At 38.1% G+C, this 26625-nt stretch overlaps 1 protein-coding gene across 8 annotated transcripts in view; it reads left to right on the forward strand.

The window, feature by feature from the left end:
- The window catches only part of LOC109413960 (protein bric-a-brac 1-like), a 572283-nt gene that overhangs the window by 60892 nt on the left and 484766 nt on the right, over nt 1-26625 (forward strand). The window contains exon 2 of one of the 8 annotated variants that reach the window (XM_062854106.1): nt 7342-14985. The exons of the other annotated variants lie outside the window; for them this stretch is intronic. Coding sequence (XP_062710090.1) covers nt 7342-7362 — 21 coding nt within the window. The 3' untranslated portion in view covers nt 7363-14985. Of the gene's footprint in view, nt 1-7341; nt 14986-26625 lie in introns of those variants that run through there. 8 annotated transcript variants of the gene reach the window in all.

Raw genomic sequence — 26625 nt, forward strand, 5'->3', positions numbered from 1 at the left:
TCAAATTTGAAAAACAAGCTTGTGTAAAATATAAATTCATAAGGAGCCATTCATTAACTACTGCTTAAATGGAAATTTTATGGGGTAAGGAATTTTTGGGAGTTTATTTTTCGCGTGATTTTGTTTTAAGATAGAAACAGTTTTTTTTTTGGAAATGGACTTAATCCAGATTGTAGTGTAAATTCTGACAGAAACTTTTAAAATTCAGGAGAGTATGAAAGAAACATTGCAATTCACATTTTTTTTTCTTGAAAAAAAGAAGGATTTTTTCCTACTCATTGGAATAAAACAAGATATGTTACGCAAAAGAAGCTCCAAACAAGTTTGCAGCATTTTTCAGAATATGGAAGATCCCATTCAACAACAATTAATAATTAGATCCTGAAATCAAAATCAATTGTACTATTACCATTTTCTATTTTTTGTCATTGTTTCAATTATCTTTTGTAACATTTTCAAACAAGTGCACACCAAAAAAACAACTAATTTTGAAAAATATGAAAATTAAAAAGATAAATTTTTGGATTAATAATACATGAATTAACTCTTTTATAAACTCTTCGTGTTTATCCAACTCGGCAAGCCTCGTTGGATAAATGTACGACTCGTGCTGAAAAAAAATCAACTTTTTGCAACTCGTTACATAAATAACTATTATTGTCTTCAAAATATCCTCAGAAACAGTTTCAAATTTTCCCATATTTTTTTCAGTTTGAAAAGAATTACCCAAGAGCTTTCTTAAAAAGTAGGTAGGGTAATTTTCCAATTGTTGCACGGCTAAAAATTCGCCAATTGTTGCACACCCCATAAGAATAACATGGAGTGTGCAACAATAGGCGAGTTTTTAGCCGTGCAACAATTGGCAAATTACCCTACTCCAAGAATTTTATTCAACATTTTTCTGGAAAAACGTTGTTCACACATATGCCTTTAGAAAATTGCTCAGTGATCTCTCAAAAAAAAAAAAAACATTTCAAATTTTCCAACAAGGTTTTTCATATCTTCGACTCACTGCACGACTTTCTTCGGTTTCCTCCAGGTTTAAGCTGTTTTTTTCCCCAAAATCATTTGTCCAGGCATGCCTTCTAAATTTTCCAAAGAATGCTTCTAGGGTTGGACAATAATTCCTCAAGCGATTCCAGGAGAAAATTCAAAGAAGCATCCTTGGCGGTATTTCTGGAAGAATCCTGAAAGAGTGCGTAATAGCAACTCCAGAGTAATTTCCATTGAATTTTCTGGAGGAATCCTCCAAAATTATTAATAGATAGTTCTTCAAAAGAATGTTCAGAATAAATATTTGAGACATAGGGTGTTGGTTCCCTTATTAAGCTTGTGGCTTCCATTTCCATCCTACGAAAATCAAAGAATTGAAACGCTTTTGTTTTTGCTTCTTATTTTTTTGTATTTTTGTTAGAAGTGATCACGCATGAAAACAGAATGGAATCAATCGGTGTCGTCTTCACTCGTTTTGGTGAATGGGATAAATATGGTAGCGTGAGGTTACTTATGGCACTTAGCCCATATCTGGAGGATCTTTAAGAGTACTTATTGGAAAAAAAATCGGGATTTCTAGATAAGGATCTGGAGAACTTCTGAAAATAATTTTACGTACGCTATGGAAATTTCTGAAGAGATCCTCTTAGGAATTCCTGAAGAAAGTCTTAGAAAGTTATTCTATACTTACCCTTGAAGGAATTTCTGGAAAAATCAATAAAATAATTTCTGGAGGAGTCGTTGGAGAAATTACTGGAGTTTTTGGAGGTCTTCTCTAGGCATTCCTCATGGGCGTTTTGGTGAAAATCTCACTTTAATTTGTAGAGAAATCCGCAAAGAAGAATTTGCTGGGATAATCCATGAAATTTCTGGAGGAGCCAGACAAGTCCTCGCAAAAAATTGAAAAATTTTTCGTAGGATTTTTTAAAATTATAAATAAAGATAAAAGTATGCTGATGATAAATCGGCTGTATGGTGAAATTAACTCTGTTTGGCTACGCAGTCATTTATTGATCAAACGACTTTCTTTATTTGCCCGACGTTTCTACACTGGGATTGTGTCTTCCTCAGGAGGTACTGTAATTTTACATCATATTAGGGTGGGACTACTTAAAAAACTCTCCGGAATATGATTTCCCATGTGGAAAGTGATCTACTAGTCGAAATAAGTGAGCTGTACAAAAATGAGCGATTTGGGTTGATATTTAGAGGGAGAGCAAAGGGATTAAGTGAAATTTTGCTAGAACAAACCTTAAAAAAACATTTCAAATTTAATTTTCAAACATAACATTTCTAAACTAAATCGGTGATTCTAGAACCCCATTGGGCCAAATTTGTGCTCATAATTGCGATATCTTCAGTGGTTTCTGAGATATTTGAAAAAAAAATGTCGTACTTCGGTAATTTTTTAATTGGATACCAAAATTTGACATTTTTTTTGGTTTGTTCTAGCAAAAATTTCACTTAAACCCTTTGCGCTTCCCTTAAATATCAACCAAAATCGCTCATTTTTGTACAGCTCACTTATTTCGACTAGTAGATAACTTTCCACTTGGGAAATCACATCCCGGAGAGATTTTTTTTTTAAATTAGCCCCACCATAATCATATATGTATTCTAATTGTTTGTGTTTATGTCTAAATGTTTGAACTTACAATATTTGTATCGCTATTTGTCCTCTAACTGTAACTGATAAATTTATGAAGAATTATCAAAATTAATTCACAGCAGATATTTTTGGATGAAAAAAAATGCCGGGGAGAATTTATGCAGGAATTTTTGAAAGAAATTGCGTAGGAGTTTTTGAGGGGAAATTCTACATAAATCGCAGGTGAAATTTAACTGATAAACTTATGTCCTCGGAGTAAGTTCTTTAATAATCCTTGCAAGAAGTTCTAGAAGAATCTTCTACTGAATGGGATCCTTAAAATAATCCTTGGAGTAATTTCTTAAGGCAGCCTTGAAGAAATCCTCACAGAAACTTTGAAAGAAAACTTAGCAGATTTTTTTTTGGAGGAATCCTCAGATGAACTTCTGAAGAGAGGAACAAGATTCTGGAGGAGTGAAGAATTAGCAAACGTTAAAATACACGTACCTAAATAAAAAAATAAAGGTTCTGGAGATTTTTCAGAAAAAAATAATGAAGATTTGGAAATGCTTGGAAGATTCCTCGGAGATTTTTCACAGAAATCCATGGACAAATATTCCATGAACATTCAGGAGAATTTTTTGAATGGTCCTTTGGAGAGTATTCTAAAGAAATAAATAATAGTATTGGAGAAATTTTCGTGGAAATTTCGAAAGGAATCTTCAGGTGAATCCCTGGAGATATTTAGAGGAGTCCATGTCCAAATATTCAGTAATATTCTTGGAGGATTCATTGGGAAAACCCTAGATAAAACTAAGACACTTTTTGAAGAATACATAATTGAAAGACTTACTAAAGAAACGCTTGATTGAAACTTTTTTTAAATAATCGGAGATATTTTTGTTGGAACCATTCAGGTATATCTGCTGCTGTTTTCATAGTTTCTACTAGAATCCTTCCAGAAATTTCTTGATAAATTTTCTGATATATCCAAATGGATTACGAGTTCCTCACACATCTCTGGTTAAATTGGGGATACAACAATTATTTATTTCTACTTATGTTAAAAAATCCCAAAAAGCGCCAACACAAATGTATGTTTTAAATCTGTTTGGAAAACTGAAAACCAAACTTAAAATTTTCATAAATTTTGGTGCTCGGGAACTAATTTGAGATTTATATAGAAGTTTAATCACCGCTTGGCGGCGGGTTTCACACTAAATGAAGATATTTAGCAGTTGCATTGCTGCCAAAAGGTTTGGAACATAAAATCTCATTGAAATTGTCTTTAGGTTTTAAAATGAAATTCTAAAATTCTGAAAAAACCTAATGATTTAAATATTTTAACATCAATCATTTTTTTTTTTCAAAATTGAAAAAGTATTGTGCATTTTTGAGCAAAACATTGAAAAATTTCTAAAGATTCTGTCTTCAGAATTCCAGGAACATTATTCAAATAAAACATTGAAGGATTTTTTAGAGATATATGGATAAGTTTTGAGAAGTATTATCGAACGAATTGAAAAAAAAATGTTTTGTAACCTTTGGTGGAATATCTGGAAATATTTGTAAATAAATAACTGGAAGATTCTCGTAGGAATTCCAGGAGAAATCTAAGCTGTTATTTTGGACAAATCTTCGGATGAATCTATAATAATTTTTTTGTAAAACTCCGGAGTAATTCTTGGAAAAAAGAAATATCTTGAGAGAAGTTTTCGAAAAAAAAATTATGTGCTGGGACGATTCTTAAAAAACTAATGGAAAAATACTCAGATAAAATTCGATGGAAAACTCAAATGAATTCTTAAAATAACCTCTTTTGGAACGTTTGTTGATACATCCCTGGATGGAAAGGATAACGCATTTTGAATACTTACAAATGGATACATTAATAGTTTAGAAAGTTCTGTAGAAAAATTTCTGAAAGTTTTTTTTAGTAAATAAGACACGATCGATGAAGTTGTAGATTTAAGGAAAAAAGCTGAATTTTTGTATGGTGAGAAGGAAAATTATTCATTTCTGCAATAAAATAGGGCAAAAAGCTTAAATAATATTATTACTTGCATCATATGCTGTTTGAGAAAAACTTTAGGTAACTGTGTTGTTGAAGAGGCAAGAACAGCAGAAAACAAGGAAACAGTTACCAAAGGGTTTGCTCAAACAGCATGAAATGAGACAAGGAATTATACTACCCACGATTTTGCACCACTTGATAGCAGAAACGGAGAATGGACCTTCTCACCAAACACAAATTTAGTTCATTACTTCAAATAATCCAGTTTTTCACCGATCATGTCCTATTCCTGAAAATTTGGTTTTGATTTCCATGATTTCTGATGATGCACGAAGTAAACTGAGATGATGATGAACCTGGGCGTGTTAGTGGAATACCTGTAACTAAAAAGAAAATAGCCGAGTCAAGTACAAGACACTGAAGACGACCTTACAGTTGAGGTCAAAATACGTATCTCTCAAAGGATGTAAATTCTTGTTGGATTTGAAAGGAACAGCACTGAACACGATTTTCTTTTTACTCAAATTGAGATATTCTATAATCGTTAGTTTCTTAAAAGGTCTGATTCGTAAGTAGAATGTTTTCAAAGTTTCCATGGAAATTTTCAAAATTCAAAATTATCTTCATTACTATTTTTATTATTAGTGTTATTATTGAGGATTTCAGCCCTTGGCTTTTCACCTCAGCGGATCTATTCTGCAACTAATGTCGAACTAATACTTTTGCATATGCATATTCATCGGAAACTCTATCTAAATCTCACTGGAAATTCCTTGTAAAACTAATTTAAATCTATATTCCAAATATATATTCTAGAACTCCCAAAAAATGGAAGATTTTGTATTACAATCGATTTTTCTCAACTAACTGACCAAGGACACAAACCAGCCAAGGGCTGAAAATCTCTATAATAAAGATAAATCAATCAATCGTGTTTAACTGAAAACTACTACTCACTCAAAGTGCAAATTTTCGGTAATACCAATCCGTGTGGTCAATCAAGAATTTCAAATAACTCAACGTACATATGTACAGATGGGTAAATTATTGGTTAAATTGGGAAAAAATCCACAGCTCAGGTGAGATTTGAACTCACGACCCTTATTCGCTAGACAAGTGCTTTACCAACTAAGCTACCGAGCCAATTAATGACCCGGCAACCTAGTTGTCATAAGGTTCAATTCTAATCTCATCGATCTATATCATCTTCCCCTAAACCGCAAATATAACCATCTCTGTTGTACATATGTACGAAGAGCGAAAGCGATTTGTTTATTGTTTGAAACTCCAAAGAATTTGCGCATTTAAAGATTAAAAATATGCCCTTCTTTTGCTTATCCTTTAACAAAGGATTGCCAAAGGATAGGCGAAAGAGGGCGGGATTAAAAGGTACACAACTGATTACACTTATTCGAAGATTAGAGGGTTGGAAATGTCGTACAAGATCAAAAATATGGATTTTGTAAATTTTTATTATAGATTCTCTAATTGCATGAGCATCAGCAACTGTACCAAAAGTTGAACTGTTTGTATGATGAACTCCATTTTTTTTTAATTTGTAATGTCATCTAAAGTTTTACAAAAACCTTTTGTCTGTATTACTCTGAAATTAACGGTCTCTTGTAAACTGGTTTGAATACCAATAATTTGTATTCAAGTCCCGATATCACCACAAATTCATTTATTGTGAAAATTAATGCAGCTGTGTCGTAGCGATTGAAATTTAGTCACAACTTGAGATGGTTTAAGAACTCTTTTTACAGAACTACTGGAACCTTGATACAAAAATAAGCAAAATTTCAAGATCTGAATCTAAGCTTCTAGTGCACCTGTGGATTACAAAACTTGACCTGTGAAAAAAAAATACATTTGTAAGGTTTTTAAATGGTCACAAATTTCCCTTTTCGAAAAAAGGCAAAATTTCAGTTTTTTAAATATTTTATATGCTAATAATATCATTATATTATATTACATTATATTTTACAAGATAACTTATGTGTTTCGATAGACTGATCTACTTCACACAAGGACATGACTATCTAAATATTAACATTTGAGGATTATCCCATAGTCAAAATTTTGAGAATTAAAAAAAAGAGAAATTTACGATATGGTGCAAAATTTTCATAGAATTTCTTCTGAACCTTTACTCTACCTTGTACTGCTTATATTTTACTCAACTTCAAAGTTATGAATTGAATTCTTGGATTTAATTTTAATTAGACTAGTATTTCCACGTTTACCACTTTTAAGGCGTTGACCACCTTTTGCCGTGTACACGATTTACTACGGAATTTACTACCCGTTACTACTACTATCGCGTCCCCAATATGTGTACCGTCATTCGTCAACTGTTTGGATTCGTCAATATCGAGGTACCTACTGCAACTGACACGACGAGGTGTGCATTACTGCAACAATCTGCCCGCTTGGTTGCTACTTTCCTCATCCATTGTGACTACGTTGTTGTGACCCATTGTCGAGACCCGAGATGACCTCCTCCGTCTGCTTGCATGCACTTTAGGGAGGCAGTTGGGCGGGATGTTGATTAGCTTTTTTTTGCTCTCTCTCACATTCGCTCACTTACTGCTGTTGCTGCTGCCCTGTTTGCAATTTAATGATGCTGAAATGTATGACTGTTGTATTACTCTGTTTTTGTTGTTGTTGCTATAAATAATAATGAATAATTTGTATTGTAGTTCTCTATCACTCACTGTTTTTTGTTTTTCCTTTTGTATTATTTCAGGTAAGTGGACTGCACATTTGATGGTGGCGGTTGAAACACAATCGTGCGTTCGGTAAGATTGAGTAAGATAGAACGCGCCAAATATCTCATGTAGATATTTTCCGTTTTTGATTGGGATGCAAATTGTGTTCGATATGGAAATTTGCTATGAGCCAGCTAAAACGGGTCAACGAAGAACAGCAACAAAGCCACAACAGCCTGTTTATGTTACGCTCAAGTGTCTGTCGTAATATTGCAGTTTTTATGCATAAACATCTTACTAGAGGCGGGGACATGGGCAACTGGTACTCGAGCCGCTTTACAATAAAACAAAATTAATATTAATATTGCGAACCACAACATAAATCATAACAACACACCACCGTCGTGTCTCGGCCGTTCACCGTCTGGTCTGGTCTGATTGGGTTGACATTTGAAGTGCTGATCTTGACGAGTAATCTTGGTAGATAGATGTCTATGACGACGTTACGCCAGACAACAGTGCAGCTGCAGTCGTAGGCATAGCTGTTTCAAAGTCAAGGTGTTGCATATTTTATTATTATTCTTAAAATGATGAATCGTCTGATTATGACGGATTGCTGGAGATGTGGTTTGCATCATTGTTGTAATATAAATCTGGTTTTTACTGATGAACTACTATAAATAAAATCAAATAAACAAAATTATACACAAAATGAAATGAACAAAATCAAGGAAGTAAATTAAAATTTTTAAGCAAATGAAATGCGGGAGCGGATCTGGTGTGATGGTTAGAACTCTTGACTATCACGCCGAGAACCTGGGATCGAATCCCACTACCCACAAACTCACTAAGCGTGGGTTCTTCCTTCGGAGGGGAAGTAAAGCGTGGGTCCCGAGATGAACTAGCCTAGGGTTTAAAATCTCGTTATTAAAGATAAAAAAAAATATGCAAACGAAAAAAAAAATCATTAACATAAATAATATGGCTAAAGCAATTTAATAAAATCAATAAAATAACTTTGAACATAAATCAATTAGCAAAGTAAAATGAAATATGATATACCATGTGATTTGAATGACCCATAGATTTTAATTTGAAGAAATCCTAGGAAGTTAAACACAACTTATTCTCTCTTAAACCCTGGTATTGCATCCATTTCACTACCAACGAATTCCCCTATGAACTCGATGGAGACACCGATACAATGATATTGCATATTTCCCTGTTCCAGAGTTCTCTTTTCCCTTCTCTATCCCATATATTCCAGCGGTCTTCCGCTGGCCACATGTGTATTCCATGTGCAACTCTCCAAACATTCAGCAGACGAAACTCCAGCTAGACATAGAGACAAAGTCCCATTCACGATTCAAGTCTGACCCCATGCCATCAGCTGGTTGTGACCAAACAGGCAACCGTGGACGTTCCGACGACGATATCCACCGGTGTACGCCATTCGCGCCAAAACAGTTCCCTTTGCCCGTTCGCCCCTCTTTCCACCGGTATGTCCGGGGGTCTGAGGCAATGCTCATTGTTTTGATTTGGCTCTTGAGCTCTCTCACTCGGGCCTGCCAGGCCCCAGCATCGGCATCGGGACCGCGCGCGCGGAGTTTATCGAATGTCAATTTCGAAATTATCACATTTGCATAATTATTTACTATTTTAATTTAATCCGCTTCGGTTGGGCAGTTGAGTTGGCTGGTCGATGGTGGAGTGATCAATATTTTCGGTTAAATTGTGTAGATAAAATTCAATACAAATAAATGCTCCATCGCGGGTGGCGATAATGGGGATTCGGTACCGAGTGGGAAGGAACGTTTTGGAATAGGAAATGTCGATGTCCTAGCTGGTGGGTTGAATCCTGTGTGCACTTCAGCGGTTCGACATCGGCAAATCCACTTACGCGAATGTTCGAAGTTTCAAGTGGAAGATAATTTAGTTTTAAGCTTGAGTGGACTCTGTGCTATGGTAATGATATTTGAAACAGAACCGACCTATACAAAAAATCAGCTATTCACCAATGGTTAAGTTAGATTCCCAGTATGGTTTAAGCTCTTTTTGCAATAAAAATTTCTTTAAGTCTGCATTGTGTCTGCCACATAATATATTCTGTAATCCTTTAGGGCCATAGTTTTGAAAGAAGGTATTGGTCCCTAAATCAAGCATCTTTTGAAAGGTGAATGACAGTAGGAACGTCAGAACACAATAAAAAAGTATTTTAGGATGGTCAGGTTTTTTTACGCGGGGGATACGTACCGCGTAAAAAAAAAACTCAGTTCAAAATTCAAAAAACCGCGTAAAAAAGTCTCACCATTTCTCGACGAATCATGCGAAAATAAGACGATGCAATTTTTTTTGTATGGAGTTTTCATTTACGCGGCCGCGTAAATCAAAACCGCGTAAAAAAAGACCTGACTGTATTTACTTACCTTACCGGTCAGACCTGGTCCGACTAAGGCAGTGGTGCTCAGGCTGGAGGATACCGTGGGCCAAATTTGCAATTCGGGATCGACCTGCGGGCCGCATAAAACATCGATGCACAAAAACAACAAAAAGAACATTTCTCAAGCATATTTATTAAAAATCTGAACTGTTCAGAACTTGTGTAAAGGTCACGTAAACGAAAACTCCATAAAAAAAATAGTTTCATCGTTTTATTTTTGCATGATTCGTCGAGAAGTGGTGAGACTTTTTTTACGCGGTTTTTCGAATTTTGAACTGAGTTTTGAAGTTTGGCTGAAAAAAATGTTTGAGCTTCAAATTGAAATTCAAACAAACAATTTTGAAGTTGCCCCTAGAATTGCCTTGAAGCCATTTCAAGAACTTGTCAAGCAGCTTTTACAAGAATTTCTTTTGAATCGCTCCAAAATGGTTTGCTGGATTTTCTCCTGAAATTTCTTGTGGAGTTGCTCCAGAAGATTTTCGAGAAATTTCTTGAAGTTTCTTTTAGTTTTTCCAGAATTCTCTTGGAACACCTCCAAGAACTCCTCTTAGATTTGCCTTTGGACCTGCCTTGAAGTTACTTCAGGAATTCTTCATTAATCGTATCCAAGAATTTCTCCTGGATTAGCTTCCAGATTTTTCCGAAAATTTTCCAGGAGTTTCTTTAAGATTTTAATAAATTCTTTCCATAAGTCTTTTCTAAAGTTGATGAAATACTTCATCATTAAATTTATTCAAAAATTAGATTTTTAACAATTGTTTCCGGAAGTTTCTTCAACATTATCTTCTAAAGTTGCTGCAAAAGTTGCTTTAAATTTATTGTTCAAATTTTCCTAAGGCGTTCTAGGCATCTTTTGTGTCTTGATGCAGTTGGTCCTGGAATCTTGTTTGTAGCTACTCCTGAAAATTCTCGTTTTGTTGCTCGAGGAATTTATTCTAAAGTTGTTTAAGAAATTTCTTTTAGAGTGGCACCAGAACATTTTTCTAGGAGATGCTGCTATAATTTCCATGCAGTATCGCCACAACTTTTTCATTGAGTTTCTTCAGGTTTATTTTCTCCAGGATAATTTGAGTTTCTCCATATATTTCGCTTAGAGTTGCTTAAAATTTTTCTCCAATAATGTCTCCTGGAATTTCTCCAAAAATGTATCCAAAAGTTTCTCCAAAAGGGCACAGGAGACGCTTTATGAATCTCGCCTGAGATTTTTTCTTTAAGTTCGTTCAGGAGTTTCGCTTGGACAATTCAAATTGGATTCGTGAGTTTTGTTTCGAAAAATGTGTGAGTCTTATAATAGAAATTTAAACAAACAGTGGAAACTAAACAATATTGGCAACCAAGTTGAGATTTGTTGAGAATTTCGTGCCTTGTGTTTCTATTTGATTCATTTGATTCGTACCACTTATAAATAACTATAAGCTGGCTTCGTGACTTAGCTGAAACGCCGAAATATTTCGGAGTTGCAATTTCGAATCTTACCAGAACGAATTGTTCTTTTTGTTCATTTATCATTTAATTAGTGTTCCAACACTGTGGAAATTGATCAGCAATTTTTTTTGTTTAATTTTTTAATAAATTTAACGAGTAATTTCAAATATTCGTTCAAAAATTTCGATTCATTTTAAAGTACTCCGCGGGCCGCATCTGAAGGCTTGAAGGGCCGCATGCGGCCCGCGGGCCGCAGGTTGAGCACCACTGGACTAAGGCCTGAGTGTCTTCTGCTGTACGTAGGACTGTAGGAGTCGTCTCTATTTGACTCGGTCCATGCCTGCGCGTCTCTCTGTGAACCCTTCAGATGCAGATCATCCTCGAGAACCATTTTTACTGGGTTGTTATCCGACATCCTATTGATGTTTCCCGCCCACCAAAGCCTCCCGATTTTCGTGGTGTGGACGATGTTTAGTTAGGATATATTTAGGTCATTGAAATATTTAAGACAATGGGATCAAATGATAAAAGGCTCAACCTGAATATTGTTGATTATGTCATGCTACTCAGTGTAGCAGAACGTGCTACATTACACTTTGGAATTGTTTTTTACATCGCTTTATTTAAAGTCTAATTTATTTGATTCTAACAAGATTCTGCTTAAACTATAACACGTGGTTTCAATTCCGAACGATACCCATCATCATACTCCCGGTAAAAATAACCATTTCTAGAACTCCGCGATTGATGAAGTTTAGAAGCGTTCCGAGTACATGCAACAAAAAAGAGAAAGGCCCAGTGGCAGGGCTTCTTAGAAGACTCCAGAGGGTTAAGCAAATCTTCACTTGCATCTTCTAGTTTGAGAGCCTCTTATTGAATATGCATACCTTCGTAAACACCAATAAACTGCTGCTCCGGTTTGAGTTCTCCAAACGTTGCAGTTGATTGCATTCCTTATCGCTACTCTCAGTGATTCTTACATTGAGTTTTATCACAGACTTGTTGTGAATGTTGAACTCGTTAAACTTGGAAAAACAGGACGACTCGTTAATCCGGCTAGGTGAAGTATTTAGTTTGAAAAGGAACCTTCAGACAAATGGCCTTGAATCATTGTTATTCTGGCATTGCGTGGTGCATCTACATGAAGATTGACCAGGACGAACCACCAATACGTTTGTTCGTTGCTACAGTTTGATGGTATAGGTAGAACACATATCCTCGCTGCGGGTTGAGCAGGAATCTCTAGAATGTTTGTAGCGTAACAAGTCGTACCACCTCATCCTTCCCTGGATGCAGTTCTTGAATAGGAACGGTTATCAGTGCATCGGTGGCAAGTTCTTGAAAATTAGTTTGGACCGTAGACTTTGGCCAGACTATGACCCTATCTCAGTTCTATGAGTCTGCGTCTTGGTCTATGTAGTTTATAAACAGTACCTTACGTAGAGTTAAAGCCTGTATATCCGGTGGACGTGCTTCGTCAAAGGACGTGTGAGTTGAAAAAGGCCTCTATTTGAACAAGGTAATTTGCGATCTTGATGAACTCCAACGAAGTGTTTATTTATTAATGGCAGAGTATTTGTTGCCGAACGAATAATTGGAAAACTCAGGGTGAACAAATTTAAGAAGTTCGTTATTTATTTAGAAAATCTCAGCTCACAGTACTCTGCTAGAAACGAGGCAGCGAAAAGCTAGCATAAAATTAGTCGTGCAATTCCAGATGCTGCAGCACACATATACATCAACATTAATCTTGGGAGAATTATCTCTGCGGTGATGCGGCTTGAGGTTCATTGATCCCCAAAAGTGTATTTCCATGACCGGAAACGAGTGAGGAGCGGTGATTGGTTTCACCGGAGGTTCAGAACTGCTCACTGGTTTTTGGTTTTACGGGATAGCATTTTTACGGAGCCATGTGCAACACGGAGTGTAACATTTTTCATCTCTCAGAATTTAAACCGTATTCGATGAGCATTTGTATGGAGCTGCGAAGGATTCCATAGGAATAGAATTATTGGGTTGAACCATTGGAATGGTGAGTTTGACGAAACATGCGCTGGAAGTAGCATAAGGATGCACGCACGACATCGTATAAAGTGCTATTTTAACCCTCGAGTGATCGCGCTGCTTTATTTTATACAACACGTTGAAAAAATCTTGCTTTTACCGGAGGTTTAGTTACTATGACTTTGTTTGGATCTTATCATATCATGCTAGTTCGACTCACATTGGTGTACGAATGAAATCTCACACATGTAAAAATAAACTCGTGATAGGGTTATACAAGCTCGCATAAGCCAGAATCGTTTACGTTGACATAATGCGGTTGCATATGTGAAAAAATGACAGAAGTGCTGTAGGATTTTGGATGCAATGCTGCAAGAAAGTCATCATTATTGTTATAATCTCATCAGATTTGTTTTGTGTAGCTCTGATAATCAACAATGGATGACACTAGCCAGAGAGAATAGTAAAAACAGTGCGGGAAATCACGCTTTATCGGTTTAATTCCAGATAGGGTGCCTGTACCAATTATAGCACTACCTAAGGAAAATTATTTGTGCAAAAATAACGAGCAGACCAACGAATGTCACCAATATGTTAAAAGACAGTTTAGTGTCCATACTTTGCAGGAAAAATATAAAAACGGAGCCAAAACTACTTTTAGTATTTATTACAGCGAGTTCCAATATTAGGAACCCTGTACCAGTTATGGCTACATTTTTTAACTTCGGTTCCTTTTCGCACTATTTGCATGCATTTCTTATGGGATTAGCCATAATTGGTACACTATGGCGAAAAAGGGAGCAAGGAAGCCGAAGTTTTAAGGAAAATGATTTATTTCTACCATAATTTGAGCAAAATGTGTACTTTAAATGGGCGCAACCATCGTTTGTGAACGTGATCTGTTGTTCACATTTTTTTATTGTTGATATATATCGTTAAAGGGTGAAAATCAACTATGGCAAAGAATTGGTACTACATCCATAATTGGTACACTTACCCTAGTCTATCGAACACGCACAGCGCAGGTAAAACAAGTACTTTTCAACATACACGGAGAAATCAAACTACCTAATTTTTGGGTCGATTTTACTCAAAGCTGAGTATATCGAATAAACTAGTTACCCAAAATTAGGTTGTTTTCCCTCTTTCCCCCACCGATGTTGTCAAAAACAAACAGAGATGCATCTACCCAATGGGGGTCCTTGAGCCCAATAAGCCAATTTTGAGTAAATATAGGTATACTCAAATTTGGGTTGAATGAGGGGGGGGTCTTGGGTTGAATTTACCTACTCTTAAGTATATTTTTTTACTGGAGGTAAAGGCAATTTACCTAGTGTGAGTTTAATCGATTTACTCAAATTTGGCTTATTGGGCGGAACTATGGGATTACGTCAAAAGAACTCAATTTTGGGTAGTTTGGCGGTTCCGTGTATACTTTCAACAATACTGAGGTGAGTTTGAATGTCATGACAATTAAATAGCTTGTTTCACAATCAGTATGAGTGAAGTGGGGATCGATAATCCAAAGTCCATTAGTTCGACAATGAATGACAATAATTGTTTTTTTTTTTAATATTGATAAACCGCATAAGATGCTACATTACGTTGCAATAGTGCACACCGTACGTCGTATAAGATATCTCTTTAAGTCATATGGCGTTTTTGTTGTCCAGCCAATGCACGTATATCGCCTCCACTTTTGCACGCATAAGGCATTTTCACGATATAACGATGTAACCGTATAAAAATACGTATAGCACGGCCATAAACTTTTTCATACATGCTAATTGGTTGTCTGGGTAGGTATCCGGATCACTTCGCAGAATGCTCTTTGGCTGAAAGGGTCATTTGGCCGAACTCTGAGTCATTTGACCAAAAAATAAATTATGGACTCAAATTATCGTGTCACTGTTCCGCACATCAGAATAATTTAACCTTTCAGGACGGGCGCCATCAAGCAGCTAAAACTGCACCGCGCTCGCGCTGTATACGACGAGCGAGGTAGTGTTGTACTTTTTACAACAGCGCGCGTCCTGAAGGGTTAATAGAATAGCCTATGATTAAAAAAAAAGATGAATATTTGATAAAATACTGGTAGTTTCAGCGTCAACTAATATCTGAATGGTAAAACTTGAAAGAATAGACTATGATTAAGGGAAATGAATAAATAAATAAATTTCCTTTTATCATAATTCGGTCAAAAAACATTCGGCCAAACGATGTTCAAACAAATGGCATGCGTTTGTTTGTTTGTTTGGACACCGCCAGCAGCTGGAAAATCGATTTACGTAGTCTTAAGTAAGGATTGGAGAAGAAGTAGTATCTGCATGGGATGGCTTTGTGCGTAATACTCTTTTTATGGACACGGCCGATTATGAAGTATTCGTTAGGCGCTTCCATATTACTGTCAACTGAATTGTCGAAACATTAATGTTACTGCAAAGTGGGATGCAATGAGATATTCTGCATTTATTAAAAGAAATAAACATTTTATATTATAGTGTTTAATTTGCAGGTGGTTTTATTAGGGATTTAAGAGACATTTTAAGAGTTTTTAGGGGCTTCCGAAAACCTTTTGGGCGTTAAAAAAGTTTCGATGGGATTTCAGGGACGATTTATAGAGTTTTAGGGGCATTTTAGATGTTTCAGAGGGTTTAACACTTTTTTGCAGGATTCCAGGTAAACTTGGAGGAGTTTCAAGGGGTTTCAGGACGTTTTCAGGTGTTTGGAAGCATTTCTGGGGGTTTAAAGAGGCGCTTCAGGTAGTTTTAAGAAGCTTCAAAGTCGTTTCATGTGTCTTTAGGGAGATTTAAGAGCGTTACACAGATTATTTGGAGTTTTTCCTGGGTTTTTAGGAGGCTTTAGAGGCGTTTCAGGGCGATTCAAATGTGTTTCGAAGGATTTTAGGTCGTTTCAGAGGCGTTCTATGGGATCTCAGGGGTCTGCATGAGATTTCCAGGATCGTTTCATAGCGTTTCAAGGGAGTTTCATGGGTATTTCAGGGGATGACAGGGGTTTTTCAAGAAATCTTAGAAGATTTAAGGGAGTTTTAGGAGGTTTTTTGGGAGTGTGTCAGTGACCTTTAAAGATTTTCAGGGGCTTTTATAGTTTACTAGCTGTCCCGGCAAACGTCGTACTGCCTGCCTACTGTGTTTTTTGACGTGCAGCTCGATAGGGACGTTCCCCGCAAGGTCATTTGTATGGGAGCCCCCCCCCCCCCCCCCCGTTCCAGAGACCGGAGAGATCTCACACCAAGCTAAGAACCTTCCCCGGCCCCGACAGCACCCACATACAAAATTTCACACCGATCGGTCCAGTAGTTTCTGATTCCATAGCGGTCAGACAGACAGACAGACAGACAGACAGACAGACAGACAGACAGAAATTCATTTTTATATATATAGATACCAGAGCTGCGAGTCATGTCACTTGACTACTGATTTTGCACCACCGTCACTATCACTGTAAACCGATCAATATCAAAACGATAGTGACCGGCAACGGCTTGATACTGGCTCGCACTCCAGAGCACTATCCTAGCAACTGAACTGATATTTTGGCGATTGTAGCCAAAACACAAAATGTTTAATGACCGACATACAAAATTTGTTATTCTGCACCACATATTCAAATTTCATCGCTTTAGGTGTTTATTCTGATTTTAAAACGAATTTTAAAGATGGCCTATCAGTGATATCTACCCTCGATCGCAATCAGCCCAAAATTGCGGAAAAGAAAAGTGACATTGACCTGGTGACTCAACAGAGCACACGCTGACTTGGATCGTAGTCAGCCTATCAAAATCGGCGGTTTGCCTACCATTGATAGTGACAGAGAGCAACTCTGGTTTATACCTGAGGGATGCGGACTCAACTTTTTCAGGTTTATACGCCTTGTGAAAGCCCAAAAAGTTGGGCCATCCTCATTATTTATAACTTTCATTATAGTGCGCTCCAATCTTAATGAAGTTCGGATTGTGTATTTTCTGTCTAGTGGACTTCCTGAATATGTAATAAAAATCGATTTTCCAATCACTTTCAATGTACCTCTTGAAGGGCTTCAGAAGAAGTCGTGAATTTTTTGGGGTGTTCCAGGACATTTTTGGGAATTCCTGGATCTTAAGAGGTGTCACTTAAGAGGTGCATTCGGGAAGTATTAGCATTAGCATTAAGCGAGTCGCACAAATTCGTAGGTGGTACAGTCCTAGACCGCTGTTATGAGGGTTGCCTCCTTCCCGTCCGAACCAAAGCACAAAGATTTGGGACTAATCTCTGACTCTTAGACAAGACTGACGCAATCCTCCAATGGTCGAGCACTGTCCTGGCCACGCCCTTGCGACTGCTGAGGAATGGGAAAGGATGGTTAGTTTTGGACGGCGCCGCGACGTAACATCCGAGGCCATAATGTCCGGGACCTTATGGTCGTTGGATGTTATGTCGCATGTGTAAATGTGACACAACGTCCAAAAACAAAAGTGCGCTGTACTGTCCGGGACAGTATGTCATACCTCCCCTGTGACATAACGTCCAAATGCTCAGATGCGCCATAATATCCCGGATTTTATGACATACATATGCATTTGGACATTGTGTCGCATCCCATCACCGGGTTTATTGACACACCTGTGAATTTGGATTATATGACGCATTTAAGTGCGTCATAAAGTCCTTCGGACCTTCTGGCCTCGGACGTTATGACACAGCGCCGTTTTTGACACCTATGAACAATGTAGACAACTCTACGATCTCTCAGGCCTAGGTGTCACGGGAATTTGGGTATTGTAAACTCCAAAGGATACGCTTGGCTAACGTTCAGGCACACCATTGTTAGACTGCTTCGAATCAGTTGTCTGCCCAATTCATCCTGGTTTTCTCGTCATCTTGTTGGCATTTGGTTGAATTACTAGATTCTTCAGTTGATAATCTGAAATATAAAATAATATTAACACCGTACGTCAAATAAGCTACATATTTATGATACGCTCGCCACAGTTACATATTTTTAAAATATTATTTATATCGTACGATACATTTACCTGAATCCTGCTGAAATAAAATGTTAATTAGCAGTACATTGAAACACAAATACTACAAAACACAAGGAAAAGAGCATCAAACTTTGATCTTGGAATATTTTAAAATACGGTAAATATCAAGATCAAAATTTGATTTGGTAGATCTTACACACCATTCTAAGGTGATCTACCCACAATACGGAGTAAAGAGGTGCATTCGGGAAGTATCAGAGGATTTTCAGAGAATTCCAAAAGCGTTAGGGATCGTCCCTAAATGACATAGCATTTTAGGGGGGATGGGGAGTCCCTGAAATTGCTACGAGTCATGTATTAGGTATGGCGAAATATGCTACAAGGGGTGAGGGGGTGTTGAAAATTGATCATAAAATGCTACGTCATTGACAGACGACCCCTTACAGGAGCGTTCCAGGGAGTTTTGGAGGATCTCAAGTGCGTTTCATGAGGGTCAAGAAGGTTTCAGAGGGTTTTCGAATGCATTTCAAGAAGTTTAAGAGGATTTTCGGGGGTTTTGGAGGGTTTCAGGTGTATTAATTAGATGAGGTTCGAGGGGATTTTCGGTGGTATTTCAGGAAGTTTCCGAGGATTTTCGATGAGTTTCAGAGGTGATCCATGGGCGTTTTCGGTGGTCGAGGAAAGTCTGTGTTGCGTTACAAGAAATTCACGGGGGTTTCAGGGGGCTTTCCAAGGCATATCAGGAAGATTCAGAAGATTTTCAGCGGGTTCCAGAGGCGTTACAGGAAGCGTTTTCGAAGGTATCAGAGGTTTACATGTACGTTACAAGAGGTCTGTGGCGGTTTCAGGGTTTTCTGACCCGTTTCAGCAAGTTCCAGAGGATTTTCAGCTGATTTTAAAGGTGTATTGGGGGATTTCGGAGGGTGACAAAGGACAACAGTGAAGAATTTTCCGTTTGACGAAAAGTTTTCCCCGGCCGGAGCGGAAATCGAACCCACACTCAGAGTTACGTAACGGCTAAACGACTGACGCCCCTAACCGCACGGCCACGAAGCCCACAAATACACTTTGGATCACTACTTGTAGATGATTCGCGTTTAATGTTTCAAGCTTTGCTTCATCCCTATACGGGGTGCGTGCTACAACCGGCTGTAACTTTGGTTCTAGTGCTCCAATGTTCATGAAATTTGTAATGTGAATTCTCTAGCTAGTATACTTTCAGATAATGTAATAAAAAAGTTCGATTTTTTTTAATCTCCGCAAGGTATATGACTTAAACAAACATTGAACTCACCACTTGACTGCACATAGTTGCATGATATAGTAGTGTTCGCATGAATTCCTTTTAAACACACAAATTATGCATGTAGATAGATTCGATGACTTATGCCCAAGTTTTCAACAATTTATAAATAGTCTCAACCGTCGCAAACTGGACCCCAAACCAAAATCGTGTTTTGTTTCGAAATTTCTACCAAAACTTTCAATGAATCTCGTGGGAATTTCTTGAGCTTTTTCTCGATGCGTATATTTAAGATGAGAAACAACGTTGGGCCACCCTATTGGCAATGTTAACCTGGCCACCTACTTGACTTTTACTCTTTAATGTCTTCTATAGGGAAACTTTTTTGAAACATGATTTGATTTACTGAGATCGAGTTGCTTCGCCTACTTCCTTTTAACACAAAGTCGGGTTAAATATAAACCCGTATAGTTTTATTAGTACAAAACTTTCCATATTCCTTTGAACGTACCTCATATAGGACTGCCAAAAAAACTTCCGTCAACTGTTCCCTCCAAACCCGGACCGAGATAATTAAACAGAGCAAAAATTGTTTGCATCGTCTGCAACAAAGGAGACAACTCGACATTGGACGATGATGGCTGTGTAGGATCATACCTACTATGTCTGTACCTTTGATGGATACCAACCCGCCACCATTCGATTCCAGTGAGCAAGTGAACCGCGCGCGACAATCGAAACAAAGTTGATTAGATTTATCGAAAATTTATATATTTCGTACCTTCCGGGGTCATGGTGCCGGCTGGATGCGGAAGGAAGGTGGTCGCTCGCAAGCGTAAGGGATCTTGTACCTTCGATCCCGAATTGGCATTTGTGTAGGTAGTTTTGATGCATGTGCAATGTGCAATGCATTCTCAGAACCCGGTAGGGAGGCAGAACAGGATGTTGCTATAGTTCGAAATATTTTTTGTGAATACACTTGTCGTAGAATGACAAAGGGTTTACTACCGCACCGCCGATGATCCTAGCAGCGAGACAAAGGACCTGCTTTCGCGGGGTCACGATGGTTTTACCGATGAACCGGGTTTCCGCGAGGACGGGGTTACGCACAGGCTGACGACGCACCGGTCGGTGGTGTAGGTACGAAACGAACGAACCGTACGGCATCTGCCAAGAGGAGTCGAGAGATACCGACGTCGACCGAGTCGGAGTCGAGAGCATTTTTCATCTCTGTGTGCCATGTTTTCCGGGAATTATTATTTTGGACATTTTTCTTTACTTCAGTCAGGCCAGGTCGCACAAAATGCGGGTTCCGTGCAATTGCAGCTACACACATAGACTTGCTGTTAGGTATGGGCGCAGTGACACGGGAAACGGTTTTTTGGAACGATCCCAGACGGTTTTGGGCCGTTGGTTGGCTAGATGCCTCCATCTGGTAAGCATGGGCAATTGTTGGTACCGTTGGATGGGGTGAGTTCGGTAGTTGAAGTTGAAGGTATACATTAGATTTCTTTGTGATAAAAACCAAGATTCTGAAGAAATTTTCAATTCTTCTTAGTTTGTTCTAATCTAACCAGAGACTGTGACAACAAGATGTGTTCTGGAATAAGTGCTTCTGATGAAACAACTTCCAAACCAACCCTAATCTACAATGCAGACGTCCACCGACGACACCGGTCGACGACAACTGCAAGGAGAATGGGAACCGTGTCTCGTTATGTTTCGCGCGTAACAGATAGAGAAACTGCAGTTGCCATGACCGTCGTCGACGTCGATGTCCTAGAGAGGACCAGAGGATACGCTGAAAAACTGCAAGGTGCGCCACGTCGCAATGGTTCACCGCAGAGACGGATGGTGCCTGGCCTGGTCGGTCGGTCTGTTCTCCGATACACTCGAATGCAATTTGTTTCTTCTCATGCGTGCATTTATTTTGCGTGCAAAACGATGCACCGCACAATGGGGAAAAACCCATGAAAACCAGGAAAAAAATCAATATCTTTTGTCGCAGTGGAGTGAAAATTACAAACAGAATCATTTCCGCTTGGAAAATGTCTGATAAATCGAATGGAACTAGTGTCGTTCACCGCACGAAACTGTATGTCGACCTAAAGAGTCGATTTATCATCGGATTCTTGATTTTTCATACTAAAAGATGCGTTTTACCAGTATATCTCATACAATATATTGCAATTATGAGTTTACTCTGTCATACAAATGCTTTAGAATGTACATAAGTAGTATTCGACATAAAAAAATTGTATGTCGACTCAAGTTGGTTAGTTTGGCGAAAATGATCGATTTTCAAACAAAAATTCATAATTCTGTCGTAATTAACTAGGAAAACTAAATTATTTCCGCAAAGAAAATGTCTGGTAAATCGACTGAAACTAGTGTCGTTCACCGGATGAAACTGTATGTCGACCAACAGACGATTTATGACCGGATTCTTGATTTTTTGTACTAAAAGATGCATTTTGTCAGTATTTCTCATACTATTTATGAATTAACTCTGGTATACAAGTCCTTTAGAATGTACACAAGTAGTATTCGATATAAATATTTATTTATGTCGACTCAAGTATTATTTTGGCGAAAATGATCGATTTTCATACAAAAACTCATAATTCTGTCGTTGTTAACTAGGATATTATGAATTGTTTCTGACATACAATTCCTTTAGAATGTACACAGATAGTATTCGATATAAATATTTTTTATGTCGACTCAAATTGGTTATTTTGGCGAAAATGATCGGTTTTCTTATAAAAATTCATAATTCTGTCGTTGTTAACTAGGAACACTAAATCATTTCCGCTAAGAAAACGGCTGGGAAATCGACTGGAACTAGTGTCGTTCACCGGACGAAACTATATGTCGACCAACAGAGTCGATTTATCACCAGATTCTTGATTTTTCGTACTAAAATTATGTATTAAAATTATGAATTTATTTTGACATACAAATACTTTTGAATGTACACAAGTAGTATTCGGTACATTTTTTTATGTCGACTCAAGTAGGCTGTTTTGGTAAAAATGATTAATTTTCTTACAAATGAATAATTTTCATACAAATTAATACTTGTAATAGTTAACAAAGAAGTAAATATTTGAAAACATTTGAATTTTAAACATATGTACGCTGTAATTACTTCTGTACTCCAAATTTCTCTCTCTCACTATCTTCTTGGCGTAACGTCCTCACTGGGACGAAGCCTGCTTCTCAGCTTTATGAGCATTTCCACAGTTATTAACTGAGAGCTTCCTCTGCCAATGACCTTTTTGCATGTGTATATCGTGTGGCAGGCACGAAGATACTCTATGCCCAAGGAAGTCAAGGACATTTCCTTTACTAAAAGTTCCTGGAGCGATCTGGAATCGAAACCGTCCCCCCCCCCCCTCCAGCATGGTCCTGCTGGATACCTATGTCTTTATAGCTGTGGCTATATGGGCCTAAATACTTTATTCCAAGTTTATTTTTATATCGTAATAAACAGCTATTTTATAACTCGAGTCGATTAAATCGGCTCGCCTGCTATCACAGTAGAGTCGAGCAGAAAAGCTAGTACAGAAATCGACTAGCTCGATAGCCGACAGAAGAAGAGTGGTCGATTCGTGATTTTGACAGTTTAGTGAGAGAAATTCCTCAAGGATTTCCTCCAAGAATTCCTCCGCAAATTCATCCGGAAATTCCTCATGCACTCCCTCCGGAAATTCCTCCAAGATTTTCTTCGCAAATTTCTCAAAGATTTCCTCCGGAAATTCCTCCAGGATGTCCTACGGAAATTCCTCCAGGATGTCCTACGGAAATTCCTCCAGGATTTCATCTGGAAAGTCCTCCAAGAATTCTTCAGGGAATTCCTCCAGGAAATACTCCGGAAATTCCTCCAGGAATTCCTCCGAAAATTTCTCCAGGAGTTCTTCCGAAAATACATCCAGGAATACCTCCGGAAATTCCTCAAAGATTTCCTCCGAAAGTTCCCCAAAAATTTCCTCCGGAAATTCCTCCAGGATTTTCTCCGGAAATTCCTGCAAGGATTCCTTTGGAAATTCCTCCAGGATTTCTTTCGGAGATTCCTCCAGGATTTCTTCCGCAAATTCCTCAAAGATTTCCTTTGGAAATTCCTTAAGGATTTCCTCCGGAAATTCCTCCAGGATTTCTTTTGGAAATTCCTCCAGGATTTTCATCGGAAATTCCTCAAGGTTTTCCTCCGGAAATTCCTCAAGGTTTTCTTCCGGAAATTCCTTAAGAATTTCATCCGGAAATTCCTCAAGGATTTCCTCCGCAAATTCCTCAAAGGATTCCTCCAGGAATTCTTCCGGAAATTCTTCGAGGAAATCTTCCGGAAATTTGTTCAGGATTTCCTTTGGAAATTCTTCCAGAATTTTCTTCGGAAATTTCTCAAGGATCTCTTCCGGAAATTCCTCAAGGATTTCATCCGAGAATTCCTCAAGGATTTCATCTGAAAAATCCTCAAGGATTTCTTCCGCAAATTCCTCTAAGGATTCCTCCGTAAATTCCTTTAGGAATTCCTCCGGAAATTATTTCAGGAAATCTTCCGGAAATTTCATCAGGATTTCCTGTAGGAATTCCTCCTGGAATTCCTCCGGTAATTCCTCCAGGAAGTCTTTCGGAAATTCTTCCAGGAATTCCTTCCGGAAACTGTCGGAGGAACTTCCTGGGAAAATTCCTGGAAGAAGTCCTGGAGGAACTACCGGAGGGACTCTTACAGGAACTCCTTTAAGAACTTCTGGGGGAATTCCCGGAGGCACTCCAGCAGCCATTTCCGGAAAAGCTCCCGCATGAATTTCCTGGAAAAATTCCCGGAGGTATTTCGGAGGAACTTCTGAAGGAAATTTTGGAGGAATTTCCGGGAAAATTTCTAAAGTAACTCCCGGAGGAATTTTCGGAGGCACTCCTGCAGGTACCTTTGGAAGAACTCCCGGAGAACTTACCTTACCAATCAGGCTGAGGCCGGGGTGGCCTCTGCTGTATATAGTAGCCGTCTCCATTCCACTCAGTCCATGGCAAGAATAGCGATGGTGATAGTAGCAAAGGAAATCCTGAACAAATTTCCGGAAGATTTCCTGAAAGAATTTCCGGAAGAATTCCTGGAGGAATCCTTTGAGGAATTTGCGGAGGAAATCCTTGAGGAATTTCCAGATGAAATCCTTAATGAATTTCCGGATGAAATTCTTAAGGAATTTCCGGAAGAAAACCTTGAGGAATTTCCGGAGGAAAACCTTGAGGAATTTTCGGTGAAAATCCTGGAGGAATTTCCAAAAGAAATCCTGGAGGAATTTCCGGAGGAAATCCTGAAGGAATTTCCAAAGGAAATCTTTGAGGAATTTCCGAAAGAAATCCTGGAGGAATCTCCAAAAGAAATCCTGGAGGAATTTCCGGAGAAATTCCTGGATGAATTTCCGGAGAAATTCCTGGAGGAATTTCCGGAGGAATTCCTGTAGAAATTTCCGGAGTATTTCCTGGAGGAATTCCCGGAAGAATACTTGGAGGACTTTGGGACCGTTCATAAACCACGTAGACTTTTGGGGGGGAGGGGGGGGGGGTCTGGCCAAAGTCCACGCCCCATACAAATTTCAAAATTTTTGTATGGACAAAAGTCTACGAGGGGGGAGGGGGGGTCTGAGATGGCCAAATTTTGGTCTACGTGGTTTATGAACAGCCCCTTTCCAGATGAAATCCTGGTGGAATTTCCGTAGGACATCCTAGAGGAATTTCCGTAGGACATCCTGGAGGAATTTCCGGAGAAAATCCTTGAGGAATTTCCGGAGGAAATCTTTGAGAAATTTCCGGAGGAAATCTTTGAGGAATTTGCGGAGAAAATCTTGGAGGAATTTCCAGAGGGAGTGCATGAGGAATTTTCGGAGGAATTCTTGGAGGAATTTCCGGAGGAATTCCTGGAGGAATTTGCGGAGGAATTCTTGGAGGATTTTTTGGAGGAAATCCTTGAGGAATTTCTCTCACTAAACTGTCAAAATCACGAATCGACCACTCTTCTTCTGTCGGCTATCGAGCTAGTCGATTTCTGTTAGCTTTTCTGCTCGACTCTACTGTGATAGCAGGCGAGCCGATTTAATCGACTCGAGTTATAAAATAGCTGTTTATTACGATATAAAACTAAACTTGGAATAAAGTATTTAGGCCCATATAGCCACAGCTATAAAGACATTGGTATCCAGCAGGACCATGCTGGAGGGGAGGGGACGGTTTCGATTCCAGATCGCTCCAGGAACTTTTAGTAAAGGAAATGTCCTTGACTTCCTTGGGCATAGAGTATCTTCGTGCCTGCCACACGATATACACATGCAAAAAGGTCATTGGCAGAGGAAGCTCTCAGTTAATAACTGTGGAAATGCTCATAAAGCTGAGAAGCAGGCTTCGTCCCAGTGAGGACGTTACGCCAAGAAGATAGTGAGAGAGAGAAATTTGGAGTACAGAAGTAATTACAGCGTACATATGTTTAAAATTCAAATGTTTTCAAATATTTACTTCTTTGTTAACTGTTACAATTATTAATTTGTATGAAAATTATTCATTTGTAAGAAAATTAATCATTTTTACCAAAACAGCCTACTTGAGTCGACATAAAAAAATTGTACCGAATACTGCTTGTGTACAATCAAAAGTATTTGTATGTCAAAATAAATTCATAATTTTATTACAAAACTCATCTTTTAGTACGAAAAATCAAGAATCTGGTGATAAATCGACTCTGTTGGTCGACATATAGTTTCGTCCGGTGAACGACACTAGTTCCAGTCGATTTACCAGCCGTTTTCTTAGCGGAAACGATTTAGTGTTCCTAGTTAACAACGACAGAATTATGAATTTTTATAAACCGATCATTTTCGCCAAAATAACCAATTTGAGTCGACATAAAAAATATTTATATCGAATACTATCTGTGTACATTCTAAAGGAATTGTATGTCAGAGTAAATTAATAATATCCTAGTTAACAACGACAGAATTATGAATTTTTGTATGAAAATCGATCATTTTCGCCAAAATAATACTTGAGTCGACATAAATAAATATTTATATCGAATACTACTTGTGTACATTCTAAAGGACTTGTATACCAGAGTTAATTCATAAATAGTATGAGAAATACTGACAAAATGCATCTTTTAGTACAAAAAATCAAGAATCCGGTCATAAATCGTCTGTTGGTCGACATACAGTTTCATCCGGTGAACGACA

Source organism: Aedes albopictus, chromosome 2 (assembly GCF_035046485.1).
Source record: "Aedes albopictus strain Foshan chromosome 2, AalbF5, whole genome shotgun sequence".
Classification (NCBI taxonomy): Eukaryota; Metazoa; Arthropoda; class Insecta; order Diptera; family Culicidae; genus Aedes; species Aedes albopictus.